The sequence below is a fragment of the Nilaparvata lugens genome, unplaced genomic scaffold, assembly GCF_014356525.2.
Source record: "Nilaparvata lugens isolate BPH unplaced genomic scaffold, ASM1435652v1 scaffold2766, whole genome shotgun sequence".
NCBI classification, from domain to species: Eukaryota; Metazoa; Arthropoda; class Insecta; order Hemiptera; family Delphacidae; genus Nilaparvata; species Nilaparvata lugens.
The window spans coordinates 28,058-44,999 of record NW_024090339.1 but is presented as its reverse complement, the minus strand read 5'-3'; the positions used below and the strand labels follow the sequence as shown (position 1 = coordinate 44,999).

Sequence of the window (16,942 nt, the reverse complement as noted above, 5' to 3'; positions counted from 1 at the left end):
GATTTGTCGTTTGGAAACAACTTGGGGTCAAAATACTTGAACTTGTGGATAACATTTATTATTTGTCATAATAATTTTGTGGTACACTTATTCTCATATAAATAATACAGCAAATATTATTTATGAATGAGAATTTACGAACTGTATGGTAAATTATTGGAAAGAGAATAAATTCCATCGATGAATAAACTTGCTACATTTTAAATTTTAAAACAAACATTTTTACTTTCCTAGGTTTTTTATTACCGTAGGTAAGGAAAGTATTGCTTTCCGAAAAAAATAAAGTAGGCTACCCCAATTTCTAAATTTCAATACGTTTCAGGGTCCCCTGAATCCAAAGAAGTGGTTTTGGGTATTGGTCTGTATGTGAGTGTATGTGTGTCTGTGTACACGATATCTCATCTCCCAATAAACGGAATGACTTGGAATTTGGAACTTGAGGTCCTCACAATATAAGGATCCGATACGAACAATTTCGATCAAAAGCAATTCAAGATGGCGACTAAAATGTTGGCAAAAACAGGGGTTTTCGCGATTTTCTCGAAAACTGCTCCAACGATTTTGTTCAAATTTATACCTAAAGTTCAATTTATACCTAAAATTGTCATTGATCTATAAGATCTTGTCATAAGATCTATCAACTGCCACAAGTCCCATATCTGTAAAAATTTCAGGAGCTCCACCCCTCCTATGCAAAGTTTGATTTTAGATTCCCAATTATCAGGCTTCAGATACAATTTAATCAAAAATTTTCAAGTGGAAAAGATTAAGCATGAAAATCTCTACAATTAATGTTCAGTAACATTTTTTTGAAAATAAGCTCGAAATTCTAGAAAATGTGATTATTTAATTGCAAACTGTTGATTCTATAAAAGCATTCACTATGAAGAGATAGCAGATCGTGTGTCTCCAGCGTTATTGTCCTGTCACCAGCTGGCTCAGATCTTTGATTAGAAGACTTGAGATGCGCGTAAACACTAGCGTCAGGTGATCAATTTTCATAACGGCAAAGAAAGTTATGTGAGTGCGCCACACCAGATTTATTTCTTTTGAAATTTTGTATCAAAATGATGTATTATATGACCACGTTTCCATTTGAAAAATCTGGTGTGGCGCACTCACACAACTTTCCTTGCCGTTATGAAAATTGATCACCTGACGCTAGTGTACTCGCGCATCTCAAGTCTACTTTTCAAAGATATGAGACAGCTGATAGGTCAATAACGCTGGAAACACACGAGGTCTGCTATCTCTTCGTAGTGAATGATTTAATAGAACCAACAGTTGCCAACAGTTTGCAATTTAATAATCACATTTTCTATAATTTCTAGCTTATTTTCAATTTTAGGTGGAAATATTACTGGACATTAATTGCAGAGATTTTCATGCTCAATCTTTTCCACTTGAATTTTTTTGTTTAAATTGTATATGAAGGCTGATAATTGAGAATCTAAAATCAAACTTTGCATAGATGGGGCAAAGCTCCTGAAATTTTTACAGATATAGAACTTGTTGCAGTTGATAGAGCTTATCGATGACTATTTCAGGTATAACTTTAATCAAAATCGTTGGAGCCGTTTTCGAGAAAATCGCGAAAAACCCTGTTTTTGACAACATTTTCGACATTTTAGCCGCCATATTGAATCGCATTTAATCGAAATTGTTCGTGTCAGATCCTTATAGTGTAAGGACCTTACGTTCCAAATTTCAAGTCAGTCCGTTTACTGGGAGGTGAGATATCGTGTACACAGACGCACATACACTCATACACACACACACACACACACACACACACACACACACACACCACACATACAGACCAATACCCAAAAACCACTTTTTTGGACTCAGGGGACCTTGAAACGTATAGAAATTTAGAAATTGGGGTACCTTAATTTTTTTCGGAAAGCAATACTTTCCTTACCTATGGTAATAGGGCAAGGAAAGTAAAAATGATCCATACTAGTAGTTCTGTGAACAGTAGACCTCACGCAGTATTCTCATCCACAAGTACCTGATTGAAACTATAGACCTTATGGAAATACGGAATAGACTGGCTTCTCCACACACCTGTGTAATCACTTGTCAGCTGATTTATGATGAATAATTCTATATTCTGATTTTTACTCTAATATTGGCGTATGAAGGAGGCGCCTTTTTCCTTTTATATTAGCCTTGAAATGCAAAATTTCAAAAAACCTTGTATATAGTCGACGTGCAATTTATAAGTCTATAGTTTCAATCAAAGACATTAAAGAGGTATGCATCGCTAAGCTGGGTTTACACCAAAGTTATTAACAAAATCGTTATAACACATATGTTCATCATGTGTATGATAAGTTATGTTCAATCTAATATAATCTAAAAGGATTGAGTTACCAACATTTTTTAAATAAATTTGGTCTAATCGCAGCTTTGAGGTCTTTGGTTTCAATATTTTGTTTTGCAGTCATGGTATTATTATGCGTGCCCATCAGTATCAATAATCTCACATTCGAAAAAAAAACTAATTTAATAATAGGTGAATAAAAATAAAAAATAAACTAAATAATGCTGGAGAAATTATAATATTTTTGATTCTAAAAAATTGATTCTCAATTTACTCGTAAACGGTGCGCCTGACGAGAAAATATAAGAGAACAAAATGTGTTTAGAATTGTGATCTACATCTGGTTTAGTCATCAAAAGGTCTTATTATTCATTTTTTCTGTTTTCAACCAACTCAAAAAATGTGTACTAAAAACAGCAAAGACGGCGAATATTTCCGAACCGTGCGTTTGACGGGAAAATGTTACTGAACCAAAAGTGCTTAGAATTCAATTCTACATCATAACCAGTAATAAAAATTGTTTGATCCCTCCTCCCTACGCCGCGGGGGTGTAAGTTGTGCCAACTGGTGCTCTGTAGGTGACAAGTAGTAAGCCATTTCCGTCTACTTATTTCCTTTCCAAGGAGGTGACAACTAGTCGAGGGGACACCCTGGAGGGGGTGCGAGGGTGCGAGGTGTCAAGTAGTCGTTCACGGTCATGACTAGTTGCACCTTTGGTCCAGCAGGTGTCAAGTAGTCGGGGGGACAACTTGACGGCAATGGTATATTTTTACAAGGGTATAAGTAGTCGCCTATGGCCAAAATGACCAGGGACCTGTTTCATAAAAATTTAGAAGTCCTGTAATACAGGAACAGCTGATTTTATCGGCTATATTGAGCATGTAATTGGAATGGTGATTCTCCTGTATTACAGGACTTGTGACTTTTATGAAACAGGCCCAGGTGTCAAGTAGTCGGGGTGACAACTATACGGCTACCCGTTTCGGCTCAACCAGCGTTCACTCTGGACGTAGGCAAAGGTATGATTTCAGAGACATTGATGTTTGATCAACTTCAACAACGTAGAATCGACTAGACATTAAAATTTTGCAGTATTGAGGCACTCGCTTGAATCTTTATCGATATTGAGATTAGAGTTGGAAAGCTTGTGAAGTTGCAAGCTTTCTGCATTTAAATTATTGACAAATTTTGTAAAATAATAGCATATTATTAGAGGAGAAAAATACCAAAAATATATCAACCTACCTGATTCCTTTAACCTTTACTATCTTCTAGGTTATGTTTACTTTAACCTCAACGTATGTTTTTTGAAGATGATACATTTTTAAGGTTAGGATAGTATTGAAAATAATAATAACAGTAAAGGTACAATATTCACTTATGATTATTGTCTAGTTATTTCTCTCTTGCTCTTCTACTGCTCTAAAGATTAGCTAGAATATATGATAATAATAATTCAATTATTATGATAATTCATTCATTTAAGCTTGACTGTTTCAAAAATTTTATGAAGTTAGGATAAAGTGATTATTTATGGTAAGTTATTTTGATACTAGTTATCACTTGCCTTATTTTATCCCATCCATTTTTTATATTTATCAATTAGACTCTGTTCATACTATATTCACTCACTTTAGTTTGATCGACCAAAAGCTCCTTTCCTTTACACATTCCCAACAAATTGCTTTTACTTTCCTAGCAAGAACATAAACTGTTGAATTTGCTACTTATTGTAACGTTTAAAAACAAAAGTCCGTTTCACATTAGCTAGTGGAAAATCATGTTTTTGAGCGAGTCGCGGGGCATTAGGTTTTAGGTAGTTTTATAATTGCGTTTCTATATTGGGAACCCCAGAGTCCAGAATCTGGCGGCCGGCTGGTGTCTATTCGGGTCGCCATCCCAGCCACTGCTGTGCCACCAGCATTGGTTTACACACAATTCATTCATGTGGTTTAGGGCCCACAGAGTGTGATCATAGCGGGCTTAGAGACATATTTCTATATCCTTTTAATGTCATTACATGGCGAAACTCACTCGTATTCTTGAGTTGTAAGCATTTGATAATGGGTGATTTTTCTGATTTGAGAGTGGAGGAATTTTATATTTCAGTGGATAACTCACCATGTATTATAGCAAAACGTCTCATATTATAGCACGACACTTGCTAGGTCAACCTCTATCTATAGCCCCAAATATCAACCAAATCTGGATGATTTGCATTTTCCAAGAAATCCATGAATCATCATGGATGTTTGAAAAAATGATCAAACATTAAAATCGCTCAAACTCTCACAAATGATAGTACTTGACGAGAATACATTCTGAACGTTTAATGGAAGCTTTTGATGCCCTCGTTAAATTTATTATTTTCACTTTGTTGAAAACTTTTCACTCAGTCAAACCCTTCGCTGTAGTCTTGGGGCCAATTAAGCTTGAAGCGGGGTTTCAGGGGTTTTTGCACTGGCGGTGGACGAGCAGGAGTGAAGGAAGCTCTTTGATTGCCAGTGCAAAAACGCTTGATCTTGATGTGGCTTGGCCCTTACGGAATGATCGATTGTCACTCTGGTACAGGTCCCTGAGGGTTGCTGAGCTTCTAGGTGGCTCCTTCCACAGCTGCTCTGGAGTTTGTTCCTCGCCCCCGTCTCTGGAAGTAGCTGGGTACAGTGAAAATTGTCCGGTGAAATTTCGGGGTAGCCAGTGAGAGACCAGGCTATGGGAATCAGGGTACCTCCGTCTCTGGAAGTAGCAGGCATGCGAAATTACTACTGTATGTGCTTTTAAGCGCATAGTTTAATCCAGACTCTGGGACTTGGGTAGCGCCTCAGTCTCTGGAAGTAGCATCATAGCATGTCGAAACACCCCACTCTTACTGGTACTTCTTTCCGAAATGCTGGCGTCATCCCCTTTTGGACGCCTGTGTGGTGGACGAGCGAGCGCACCTTGGAGACTTATACAATTGAGGACCACGAGTCTTTTCCTGGCCTGTAGACAAGTTGGTGGATACGTCCGGGCCCGACCAGCCCACGTACCGCCGGAACTGCGCAGTGTCCCGACCGAGGTGGACAGTCTATTGGGGTAATTTCACTGCAATACAGGCCAAACTACTCTGTGATACTTGCCTACCGACTTGGCAGTGCAGTTGGCTCTCCTGTCACACCCCATGGGATCTGTGAACAGCAGGTGCCCACTTGGAAGTGTGACGTTAACGCATGGTGTTGCGGCCAAAACCATGTCACTCTGGTACAATAAGATCAACGTTCTTAAGTCAGCATATGATCGACATTGGATTGCTTTCCTTGTCTGTCATTAGAAAAAGCTGATAGCGTTTTCTTTTTCTAATTCCTCAAGGTTGTCAAATTGTTTGTTGACTAATGAACTTTGAAAATATTCAATATTAATAAACATGAAAATGTATTATTAAATCATAAATATATATTTTTTACTTAATATAATATACTAGTTAGCCCGGCGAACTTCGTACCTCCAAATAGTTTAATGTATCTCATGACAAACTTTAGCTGGATACAAACCTGAAGAGGCGCGATGCGGCATTTTTTTATATAGATAATTTTCCAACTGCAAAATAAATAATTTACTAAAAATTTATTAATTCTGAACACCGAAGACAGCTTAATTATTTGAAACAAAGCAATTTCTTTAGAGCATGTAAGTCTTTATTTAACCTGAGGCCAAAGTGCTGGATGGTTACACACAGAAGTCATTTTGTTTTTACTCGGGGCGTTTAGAATAGAATACATGGGCGGTTATGGAGCAGCACACACTCTTGTCTACTATCTACCGACGGCTGTTGTATGACGCAATGATTATAACAGCTGATTTTTATTTCTGTGTGTGGCCAGCTCACAAAAATCTTCTCCCAAAAGGATTACATGTAAACTTTGAAGGACCGTAGGAAAGAGTCCTGAAGTCGAATAATAAATTTGATAGGCCATGAACCTGGATCTGAACATAACGAACATAACTAAAAAAATCATCAAATTCGGTGCGCACATAAAAAGTTATTGAATGTCAAAATTTGAGGCTCGATTTTTATTTATATAGATTTGTGATGGATCAACATTTTATCATTATATTGTTCAGGGTCAACAATTAATATTATGGTGAGGTCCACGTTCTAATGGCAGTGGAGAAAGATAGGACAGCAGCGTTGCCGATTCTCTGCCCTGTCACTTCCTTCTATAAAATACAGCTGACAATATATTTTGTGTAATTAACTGTACATTCTTGTTGAAAATAATCAATATTCTATTTGTCTAGAAAATATATTTCTCAATTATTTAATAATATATTTCTACAATAATTTGGATTAAATAGTGTGTAAATTGATTATATTTCTAAATTGTTGAACGGTCTGGCAACTTTGTGGAGCTAGAAAAGGATAGCACTATCTGCTATGTCCAATTATAGATAGACAAGGTTAGCAATATCAATTCTAATGAAATGTTGTCTTTATAACGTGGACCTCACTATCTATAGGCTAGATAATATATAACGTGATGACTTAATTGACAGATCATTCTTCTAAAACATATTTCATAATATTCTAACAAAATTAACAAATGATGCATTACTCCTATTTTCAGATCAATAGTAAACACTGATGAAAGCCACTATGGATCCAAATAATATCAATCATCAGATACCGGAGAAAGTATTGAAATTCGAAGAATTCGTCAACAATCATTTAAAAGAGGATCTGAAAAAAATACATTACAAACTAGATGTGCTCTTGGGGGAAATGGCAGAGTATATACAGCTGAAAAATGTTATTGAGAGTCTTCAAGTGAGTATTCATGATTTTCCCCTCAAATAAAAATAAATTAATAAAACCCGAGTGACCTGGCTGGCTCAGGTCTGGTGTCAGAGTTTTCAGGTCGCACCGGATCGATTTCAGTGCCAGTATGCGGCTCAGAAAAAATATCTGGTCTCGCCGAATTCGTACCCGGGACAAAGTCAGCGTCTCAACTACTACGGCCACTACTTCCCCGAAATTTAAATATATGTATTCTCAAGGTGCCATTCCTTAGTGGCGTCTCAAGACGCGCGTGTAGAAACGCGTGGTTAGAGCCGCCGTGGCTAGAGCACATAACCTGTAAATTCATTGGATTTTGAAGGCCAGCGTTGGCAAAGCTCCCATCCACACACTGGCGCTGGTCGAAATTGGCCTTCATTGGGCCAACATGTTGATGCGGCAATAGGAATTGCACCTTAAGGCTCAACTCACACTACCTCGACTCAAATCTCAAATCGACCTTTCGACTTATTTGCTCATTGTCAGTTACTTCAGTTCCATACTATTCAATTTTTCAACCTTACTTTATTTAAAAAAAATATCTAATTCGTCACTACTTAGCATGTAACAAATTTTATAATAATTATTATAAATATATTTTCTTATCTAATTCTTATCATTGTTTTATCTAAAATGACAAAACATCTCTTTCATAAAACATAACCTCACTTTCATTAAAAATGCAGTGTACTAAGCAACTCAAGTCGTAGCTCGACCAACATGTCGAGTCGCTCGACTCAGTCTCACAGTCGTGAGGTCGCGGAGACTAGAATAATTGACTGGTCTGAGTGTCACCATTTGAAAACACATGCTGCGTGGAGAAGAGACTAGAGTCGCAGTCTCTTCTCGACTTGAGTCGCGTGAGCTGAGCCTTACATGTATTCTGTCATCTTCTAAGTTTTCTCCACATTATGGATAATGATAATTATATTATGGTACTAATTGATGAAGTGTATTTTGTTCTAAACTGGTGTAAACAATAAAACTTGATTTGATTTTATATGAAACTATATTCAAGAATTGAAGATGAATTTTATCAAAGATGCTCTTGATGGAGTGGTCTCCATTTTGCCAGAGGTGCACTTCAGATTTTATGCAGTTCAAGTACATTCTGCTACTGTGGTTATTGCTTCTTAGAAAGGAAGATGAAAGTAGCCGCAGTTAAATGGTTGAAAAAATCTGGTGTGGCGCACTCACACAACTTTCCTTGCCGTTATGAGAATTTATCACCTGACGCTAGTGTTCACGCGCATCTCAAGTCTACTTATAAACAAAGATCTGAGCCAGCTGGTGACAGGACATAACGCTGAAGACATACGAGGTCTGCTATCTCTTAAAAGAATCAACAGTTTGCAATAATTGAATAATCACATTTACTCGAATTTCGTGCTTACTTTCAATTTTAGGTGAAAATGTTACTGAACATTAATTGTAAAGATTTTCATGCTCAATCTTTTCCACTCAATTTTTTTTTTGTTTAAATTGTGTCTGAAGCCTGATAATTGGGAATCTAAAATCAAACATTGCATAGATGGGGCGGAGCTCCTGAAATTTTTACAGATATGAGACTTGTGGCAGTTGATAGAGCTTATCAATGACTATTTTAGTTATGAATCTAATCAAAATCGTTGGAGCCGTTTTTAAGAAAATCGCGAAAAACCCTGTTTTTGACAACATTTTTGCCATTTTAGCCGCCATCTTGAATTGTATTTGATCGAAATTGTTCGTGTAGGATTCTTATATTGAGAGGACCTTAAGTTCCAAATTTCAAGTTATTCCGTTTTGGGAGATGAGATATCGTGTACACATACACACACACACACACACACACACACACCACACACACACACACACACACACACAACACACACACACACACACACACACACACACACACACACACATAAAAACAGACCAATACCCAAAAACCACTTTTTTGGACTCAGGGGACCTTGAAACGTATAGACATTTGGAAAAATATGGGTACCTTAATTTTTTTCGGAAAGCAATACTTTCTTCACCTACGGTAATAGGGCAAGGAAAGTAAAAAAAACTGTCCCGCTTTCGTCATTGTTTAGCGTTTCGCAGTTGTTTGTGCGAAAAACTTGGGTCATTTTTGTCAGATGCTCCATCCTATAGTAAGCTCCAGTGTTTTATTGGCAATGGTATTGCTATACTTGTCCATCATTCAACAAAGCGGATAGCGTTATCTCTTCCTCGCTTTGCTCTGTTGCCAGATAGTCTTTTAACAATATAGAATTAATAATTAATTAACAAAATCATTCATCTTAATTATGAAAATTCAATATGAAATTATTGTAAAATATCATTTCTTGCTCAATAGAATATAATTGATTATTTTAAACGAGAAATAACAGCTAATATCAAATCAATAAACCTGTAACAGCTACCGTCTAGAAGACATTGACAAGACAGAGGATCGGCAACGTTGTTCTCCCATCTTTCTCCACTGCCATTATAACGTGGACCTCACTATAGATTTTTGTTCTAATAATCTAACATATTGTATTAATTTATCTACAGAGGTCAATTTTGTTAGAGGCTCTAGTTTTTTATTCTAATATAATATCAATTATTTATTTACAGCCTGTCCAAAAAGTCACGCACCGTAGGGATTCTACAGTTTTATTTTATTATGAAAACATATTTCACTGAATATTTCCAATGAAGCTTCCTTCCGAAACAAATTTTAATACGACAAACAGAATGCGCCCTACGCTCACCAGACTTAAATCCGATGGATAGTGGATAAGATGTACATAATGAATGCAGAAACAAAGATTGTCTTTGGTGAGGTCCACGTTATAATGGCAGTGGAGAAAGATGGGAGAATAACGTTGCCGATCCTCTATCTTGTCAATGCCTTTTATAGACGGTAGCTGTTACAGGTTTATTGATTTGATATTAACTGTTCATTCTCGTTTAAAATAATCATTTTTATTCTATTAAGCAAGAAATTATATTTTTCAATAATTTCATGATGAATTTTCATAATTAAGATGAAATGTTTTGTTAATTAATTATTAATTCTTCATTGTTAAAAGACGATCTGGCAACTAAGCAAAGCGAGGAAGAGATAGCGCTATCCGCTTTGTTGAATGATAGACAAAGATATTAATAGCATTGCCAATAAAACACTGCCATTATAACGTGGACCTCACGTGAACAAACTGTTGTGCAATTTAGACCTCGATTATATAGTGAGATCCACGTTATAAAGGCAGTATTTGATTATCATTGGTGTTGCTACCCTTGTCTATCGTTTGACAGAGCAGATAGAGCTATCCTTTTCTACTTTTGCATTGCCAGTTTGTTTTTCAACAATTTAGTACAATAAATTAGTTTACGAAATATTTAATCTAATTTATTATGAAAATTCATTTAAATCACTAAAAAAATATTTTCTTAACAAATACTCGTACAATATAATTGATAATTTTTAACAAGAATTAATAACTTTAAAAACATTTCATCAGATATAACGGTATCAGCTACCTTCTATAGAAGGTAGTAACGGGACTGAGCGATTCTCTTTATGATTTAATAATACATTTTCTTAATCAAGATAAAATATTCTGGTAGTTCATTACCGACTACAATTTGGAGGAGGATGGAGTTATGAACTTTGTCTAATGACAGACAGAATAGGAAACCATTGTTAATAAGATGCTGATACGTAGATAATTTGGTTTAGTTTGTGGTTGTTTATACATTTTTGGTACAGAGTTTCCTTTCAAATTCAATATTATTGAAATTATTGAGCTTTTTTTGCTTTCTAACAACATTACTACTAAATTCAAAATTGTTATCACTTGTCAATCATTCTCTAGGAGTATGCTCGGACCCAAAATGTGGAGTGCGTGACATACACATAACATTTTCTACTTCATTATCATTAAAATCATCATTGGTGTCATTGGGTGGAGCTGTTTCATGTCCACTCCCTGTCAGGTTTGGGGTACCTCAGGGTTCAATTCTGGGGCCAATCCTGTTCATCGTGATGATCAACGACCTTCCCACGAAGTCCCTTTCGGAGATTTTCTCATGGAAATACACCGGCATCCTGTTCAAAATCTTGAGTGCATGGACGGGGTAGCTATAATGAATGAGGAATAACACAAATCAAATCAAATAATTTTTTATTGACCAAAAAACAATGCATTATGAACAACTTACAATATCCATCCAACATTTCAGATAACAATAAATTGTTACATGTTTAAAAAAAGTTTAGTAAGCTTTAAAACTAATATACATTAAGAAAAAAAACAATTTCTGGAACAATAAAAGTACTACTTGCTGTATTATGTAATATAATTCGCGTGCAAGTAGGAGTACAGCTTGAAAAAAGTTTTGTAATGCTTCATTCACACAGCTTTCGCTCCACCAAGAACAATTAGTGCATTTTTAAATTAGTTTCTTTTTTACTTTCCTTGCCCTATTACCATAGGTACGGAAAGTATTGCTTTCCAAAAAAATTGAGGTACCCTAATTTCAAGTTTTCTATATGTTTCAAGGTCCTCTGAGTCCAAAACATGATTTTTGGGTGTTGGTCTGTGTGTGTGTATGTGTGTATGTCTGTGAACACGATAACTCCATTCCTAATTAACCGATTGACTTGAAATTTTAAACTTACGGTCCTTATACCATGAGGATCCAACAATAAGAAATTCAATAAAATTGAATTCAAAATGGCGGAAGAAATGGCGGATAATAACTAAAAAACCATGTTTTTCACGGTCTTCTCGAAAACGGCTCTAACGATTTTCTTCAAATTTATACCATGGATAGCTATTTATAAGCCCTATCAACTGACATGAGTCTCATTTCTGGGAAAATTGCAGGAGCTCCGTAATATTCTTGAGAAAAATGGCGGATAATTACTAAAAAACCATGTTTTTCACGATTTTCTCAAAAACGACTTGACCGATTTTTTTTATTCATACCCTGTATAGTTATTTATCAGCTCTATCAACTGGCATGATTCTCCTTTCTGGGAAATCAATGGGGGTCCACCCCATCCTTGAGAAATGGACTTAGTAACCTCCTTCTCGTGCATGAGGTAGGTAGCGCAGTTCATGAAAAGAACACATAGTCGAGATATTTCATCTCTAGAACAGCTGTTTTGACGACTTTAAAAAAATGATGACAGAAAAAAATCATTGAATTTCACAATTTGCACAAAGGAAAAAGTACTCTGAAAACAATTATATATACACATATACAGAAGTCTGATCGTAGTTTCAAATATGAGCAAGGAAAGTTGTGTGAGTGTACCACACCAGATTTTTATTTATTTATACCTAGAGAAAAAATCTGGTGTGGCGCACTCACACAACTTTCCTTGCCGTTATGAAAATGTATCACCTGACGCTAGTGTTCACGCGCATATCAAGTCTACTATTCAAAGATTTGAACCAGCTGGTGACAGGACAATAACTCTGGAGACATAATAATATGAGGTCTGCTATCTCTTCATAGTGAATGATTTAATAGAATCAACAGTTGCCAACGGTTTGCAATTGGATAATCACATTTTCTCGAATTTCGAGCTTATTTTCAATTTTAGGTGAAAATGTTACTGGACATTAATTGTAGAGATTTTCAAGCTCAATCTTTTCCACTCTAAAATTTTCGTTGATATCTGAGACCTGATAATTGGAAATTTATAATCAAACTTTTCATAAATGGGGCGGAGCTCCTGAAATGTTTACATAAATGGGACTTGTGACAGTTGGTATAGCTTATCAATGACTATTTTAGGTATAAATTCCATCAAAATCGTTGGAGCCATTTTCGAGAAAATCGCGAAAAACCCTGTTTTTTACAACATTTTAGCCGCCATCTTGAATTGCATTTGATCAAATTGTTCGTGTCGGATCCTTATATTGCAATTGCAAGGACCTTAAGTTCCAAATTTCAAGTCAGTCCGTTTACTGGGAGGTGAGATATCGTGTACACAGACGCACATACACACACACACACACACACAGACCAATACCCAAAATACACTTTTTTGGACTCAGGGGACCTTGAAACATATAGAAATTTAGAAATTGGGGTACCTTAATTTTTTGGGGTACGGAATTTTTTGCCCTTACCTATCGTTATAGGGCAAGGAAAGTAAAAATTAACCCTGAACAGTGAATAAGCTCTCAATTGCATTAGGTGTTTGTGGTAGCAACCACTTGGAAATTTGTTTTTTAAAAAAATGATAATTTTTAATTTGTCTAATATTTACGGAAACAGGTATTGTAGGATTTTGGGAGTTTCAACATATTGTTAGTTATTCCTCTCGTTCTGTATACTAAATCACCCTCACCCATCTGATCACCACAATTACCTGACATCCTGAAAAACAATTAAAGAACTTTAAATATATAAATGTATCGTAATGGCAAGCATTTGAAGAATTGAAATATGGGAAAAGAACGTTCAAACCTGCTTACTCTTTTCATAACCCGTATTATCGCCTTTTGCAATGTCATTAGATGTTTTAAATGTGTTATGTATGTTGAGCCCCAACAGCCTATACCATAGTTCAACTTGAGTCAACTAGTGCATAATAGAACTGCTTAACAACTGTCTGAGGAATGAATTTACTAAGAAAATAGAACTTTTTCAGAATAGTAATTAGATAATTTCTAAGATTGGAAATATGGTCACAAGCTAATCTTAGTTACCTTTTCCAGATTATGATATCTATTATAATAGATGATTGTAGTAATTGTACTGATTGATTGATTTGTGGTTGCAGAGTGATGATGCTTTGAAGGATGGCTTGAAAACACAGATGGATTTGGGCTGCAATTTCTACATGCAGGCACATGTGTCCGATGTTTCCAGAATACTGATTGATGTTGGCTGCGGCTATTTCGTCCAATTCACCCTGGATGAAGCCCTTAAGGTAGCTATTGCAATGTCCCATTCATCATCCACTTGAAGCCCAGCTAATTTATTCCATTAAAAATACATTACCACATATACAATAGGATAACAGGGCTAAAACATCACTCTGTATAATTATATACTCTGTTAATTTTTCTATCATTATTATTTGAGTTACCGTACTAGTAGTTCTGTGAACAGTAGACCTCGCGCAGTAATAAACCACAGCCTCCTCTTATACTGTCCATCAGAGTAAATCCTGTCTGTATGTCGTGTCGGCGAGATATCGGTGTGAAAACGGCTAATGGCTGTTCGGGTTGGTGTATCAAAAATGCTGACATCAAAAGCGAATCTACTTCAAGACATACTGGCAACAGGACAGCCCGTGTTCAAAGCAGAGAAAGTTCGAGAGACAATACTATGTTATTTTAGTTATTAATTGCATGCGTTATTGCACGAAATCAATAGTTCATTTAATAGTGCATAAAATTGCATTTAATGAGGCATGAAATTCATAGTCTACACAGCAGCTGATTTTTTACCAAGTTACATTGAGATATTGAATTGCATACGTCATGGCATGCAATTTATAATCAACTCGACAGCTGATTTATGATGAATAATTGTATAGTCTGATTTTTACTGTAATATTGACGTATGAAGGAGGCTCCTTCTTCCTTTTATATTATCCTTGAAATGCAAAATTTCCAAAAACCTTGTATATACGTCGACGCGCAATTTAAAAAGGAACATACCTGTCAAATTTCATGAAAATCTATTACCGCGTTTCGCCGTAAATGCGCAATATATAAACATTAAGAGAAATGTCAAACCGTCGACTTGAATCTTAGACCTCACTTCGCTCGGCCAATGAACTCCTAAAGCTGAACAGATCCTCACAAATTTGGTTACAGCTAAATTCATAATTGAATTTTGTTCAGTATTGTTGATCAAGTAGGTAAGAAATTTTTTTCAAATTTAACTAGTCCCAGTAGAACTGTAGAGTCAAAAATTGGCTGTCTATATTCCACAGTTGCAATAATTCTCTATTACAGTAGGCCTACTCGATTTATAATTATTTGATTTGCAGGTGATTGCAAAGCGATTGCAGCTACTTGAGAAGCAAGCTGATCTCCTGAAAGAGCAAAGTGCCACCACCAAAGCTCATATCAAACTCGTACTGCATGGAATTCAAGAGCTGCACAACATCAAATGAACTCCCCACTATTTTTGTTTCTTCAAATCTGACTCCATGAAACCTCTGGACACAAGACATTTTATTTTTTACATTTAAAAAGTGAGGCTCACAATTTTTTTTAGGTGAGATATTTTTCATTGCAATCAATAACCATATATGACCAATACTATCTGAAAGCTTGTACCAGTGCTATTTTTGTAAAAATATATATAGATTCCAGTACGCAATGTTCTGGTGGTATTCAAAAGGTGTCTGAACCCGGGGAAACTTTTAAAATTCAGTATCAAAAGGGTGTTTCTCAGCTATTTTGATTCAGCATTATATGCAAATCTCTTCTCTTTCCACTTTGCGCGCAACCTGAGCGTGTGTTGAATGTGGAACAGAGCCAAGGGTCTATAATTCACCACATGAGTATGATTGTTTCTGCCTGAAACGTATTCAGGGCAGAATTATCATACTAATGCGGTAAATACGTCATTGTACAAGTTATGTACTAGTATTTTACGTCACATGGACGGGAAGGGCCAGTTTGCAGGGCAAGAATGATGTTTCTAGTCGAGGCTTTAGCCGAGACTAGCATTTCATTCGAGCTCTGCAAGAGACATTCATGTCCAAGTAACGTACACCATTTTTGTCATAATAATCTAAATAAGAATAATAAAGCAAAAGTAAAACATTTCCTGCTTGTGTTGAAGTAACTACATGCAGTCTATGAACGTAACCTAGTTTACAAATTCCAAATCAGGAACTTCTTGATTATAGTTGAAAAAACTTACACCTGGAGCATAAAAAGACAATTTTTTAAGCAGTTTTGCTGTTCCTATTTCGGAACTAGGAAACATACCGTACTTGACTGTAAAGAAAACATATGATTTTATTACAGTAAAGCAAAGACCTTAGAGAGATATAGACCCACAATGCCTATGCCTTCCCAATGATAGCTCTTACTTGAAATTGAAGGCCGCCATTGGGGTATTTTAGCACGAGATATAATATCTATATATTTGTAATATTATAGATAACAAAGGCATTGGTATGTAATAATCTTATAGGTTGCCCCCTCAATGGCCGATTTCAATTCCAAGTACGACACTAGGGCTGCATGTGAGTCTATGCATCTTTAAGGTCTTTGCAGTAATGAGAATCTTATGTTTATTTGTTCTACCATCACCTATTTACCAGCTTGATTTCATGCATGTAAAACAGCTGAAATTGAATGACTATGACAAAAAATATTTTTTTTGTCATACTTATCAGAGAAACAATAATATTGCTGAGAAACAGAAACCATCTTCGAGAAAGCAATAGGAATGCCCTATACACACATTAGTTTGAATGCAGAATGAATGAATGAATGCAAAATTATAAGGTGTAGTCGTCTCGCTCGAATTTGTGCAGTATCTATGAGATAGCTCATGAAAGAGCACTACCTCCGTAAACAGAGGCAGTGGAAAGAGAGGCTATGAAATATGATTGAATACAAAGCGCATGCGCCATTAAAACGGTGCATTCTTTTGTGTCGCTCCCCAGTGTCAAGTCTTTGTCCTTTCTCAAAATGGGCGGTGTGAATAAAAACGAGTAGTAACGAGTTAATAAACGACCAGTATTAACTTACAAGTAAAGTGTAACGAGTATTTAAACTCCAAGTGAACCGATGTGAATAAAGCGTCGAGTTTACTTGTGACCATGTACT

At 36.0% G+C, this 16,942-nt stretch overlaps 1 protein-coding gene across 3 annotated transcripts; it reads left to right on the top strand.

Annotated features, from left to right (window-relative positions):
• The first annotated feature begins 3,439 nt into the window (after nt 1–3,439).
• On the top strand, nt 3,440–15,923 carry LOC120355546 (protein UXT homolog). 3 transcript variants are annotated; one of them, XM_039444082.1, is made up of 4 exons: nt 3,440–3,865; nt 6,934–7,133; nt 13,921–14,070; nt 15,142–15,923. In XM_039444082.1, exons 2-4 carry the CDS (start codon nt 6,951–6,953, stop codon nt 15,265–15,267), a joined length of 459 nt encoding a protein of 152 aa, XP_039300016.1. In that variant the 5' UTR covers nt 3,440–3,865; nt 6,934–6,950; the 3' UTR covers nt 15,268–15,923. The 3 variants fall into 3 exon arrangements, with proteins under 3 accessions (XP_039300016.1, XP_039300018.1, XP_039300017.1); XM_039444084.1 differs by having other exon boundaries at nt 3,452–3,658; nt 15,142–15,921; XM_039444083.1 differs by having other exon boundaries at nt 3,630–3,694; nt 15,142–15,921.
• Nucleotides 15,924–16,942: the final 1,019 nt, after the last annotated feature.

Coding starts and splice junctions, on each gene's coding strand:
- LOC120355546 (XM_039444082.1), top strand. CDS start 6,951: ATGAAAGCCACTATGGATCCAAATAATATCAATCATCAGATACCGGAG. Junction 7,134..13,920: donor ATGTTATTGAGAGTCTTCAA/GTGAGTATTCAT, acceptor TTGTGGTTGCAG/AGTGATGATGCTTTGAAGGA. Junction 14,071..15,141: donor CCCTGGATGAAGCCCTTAAG/GTAGCTATTGCA, acceptor TTTGATTTGCAG/GTGATTGCAAAGCGATTGCA.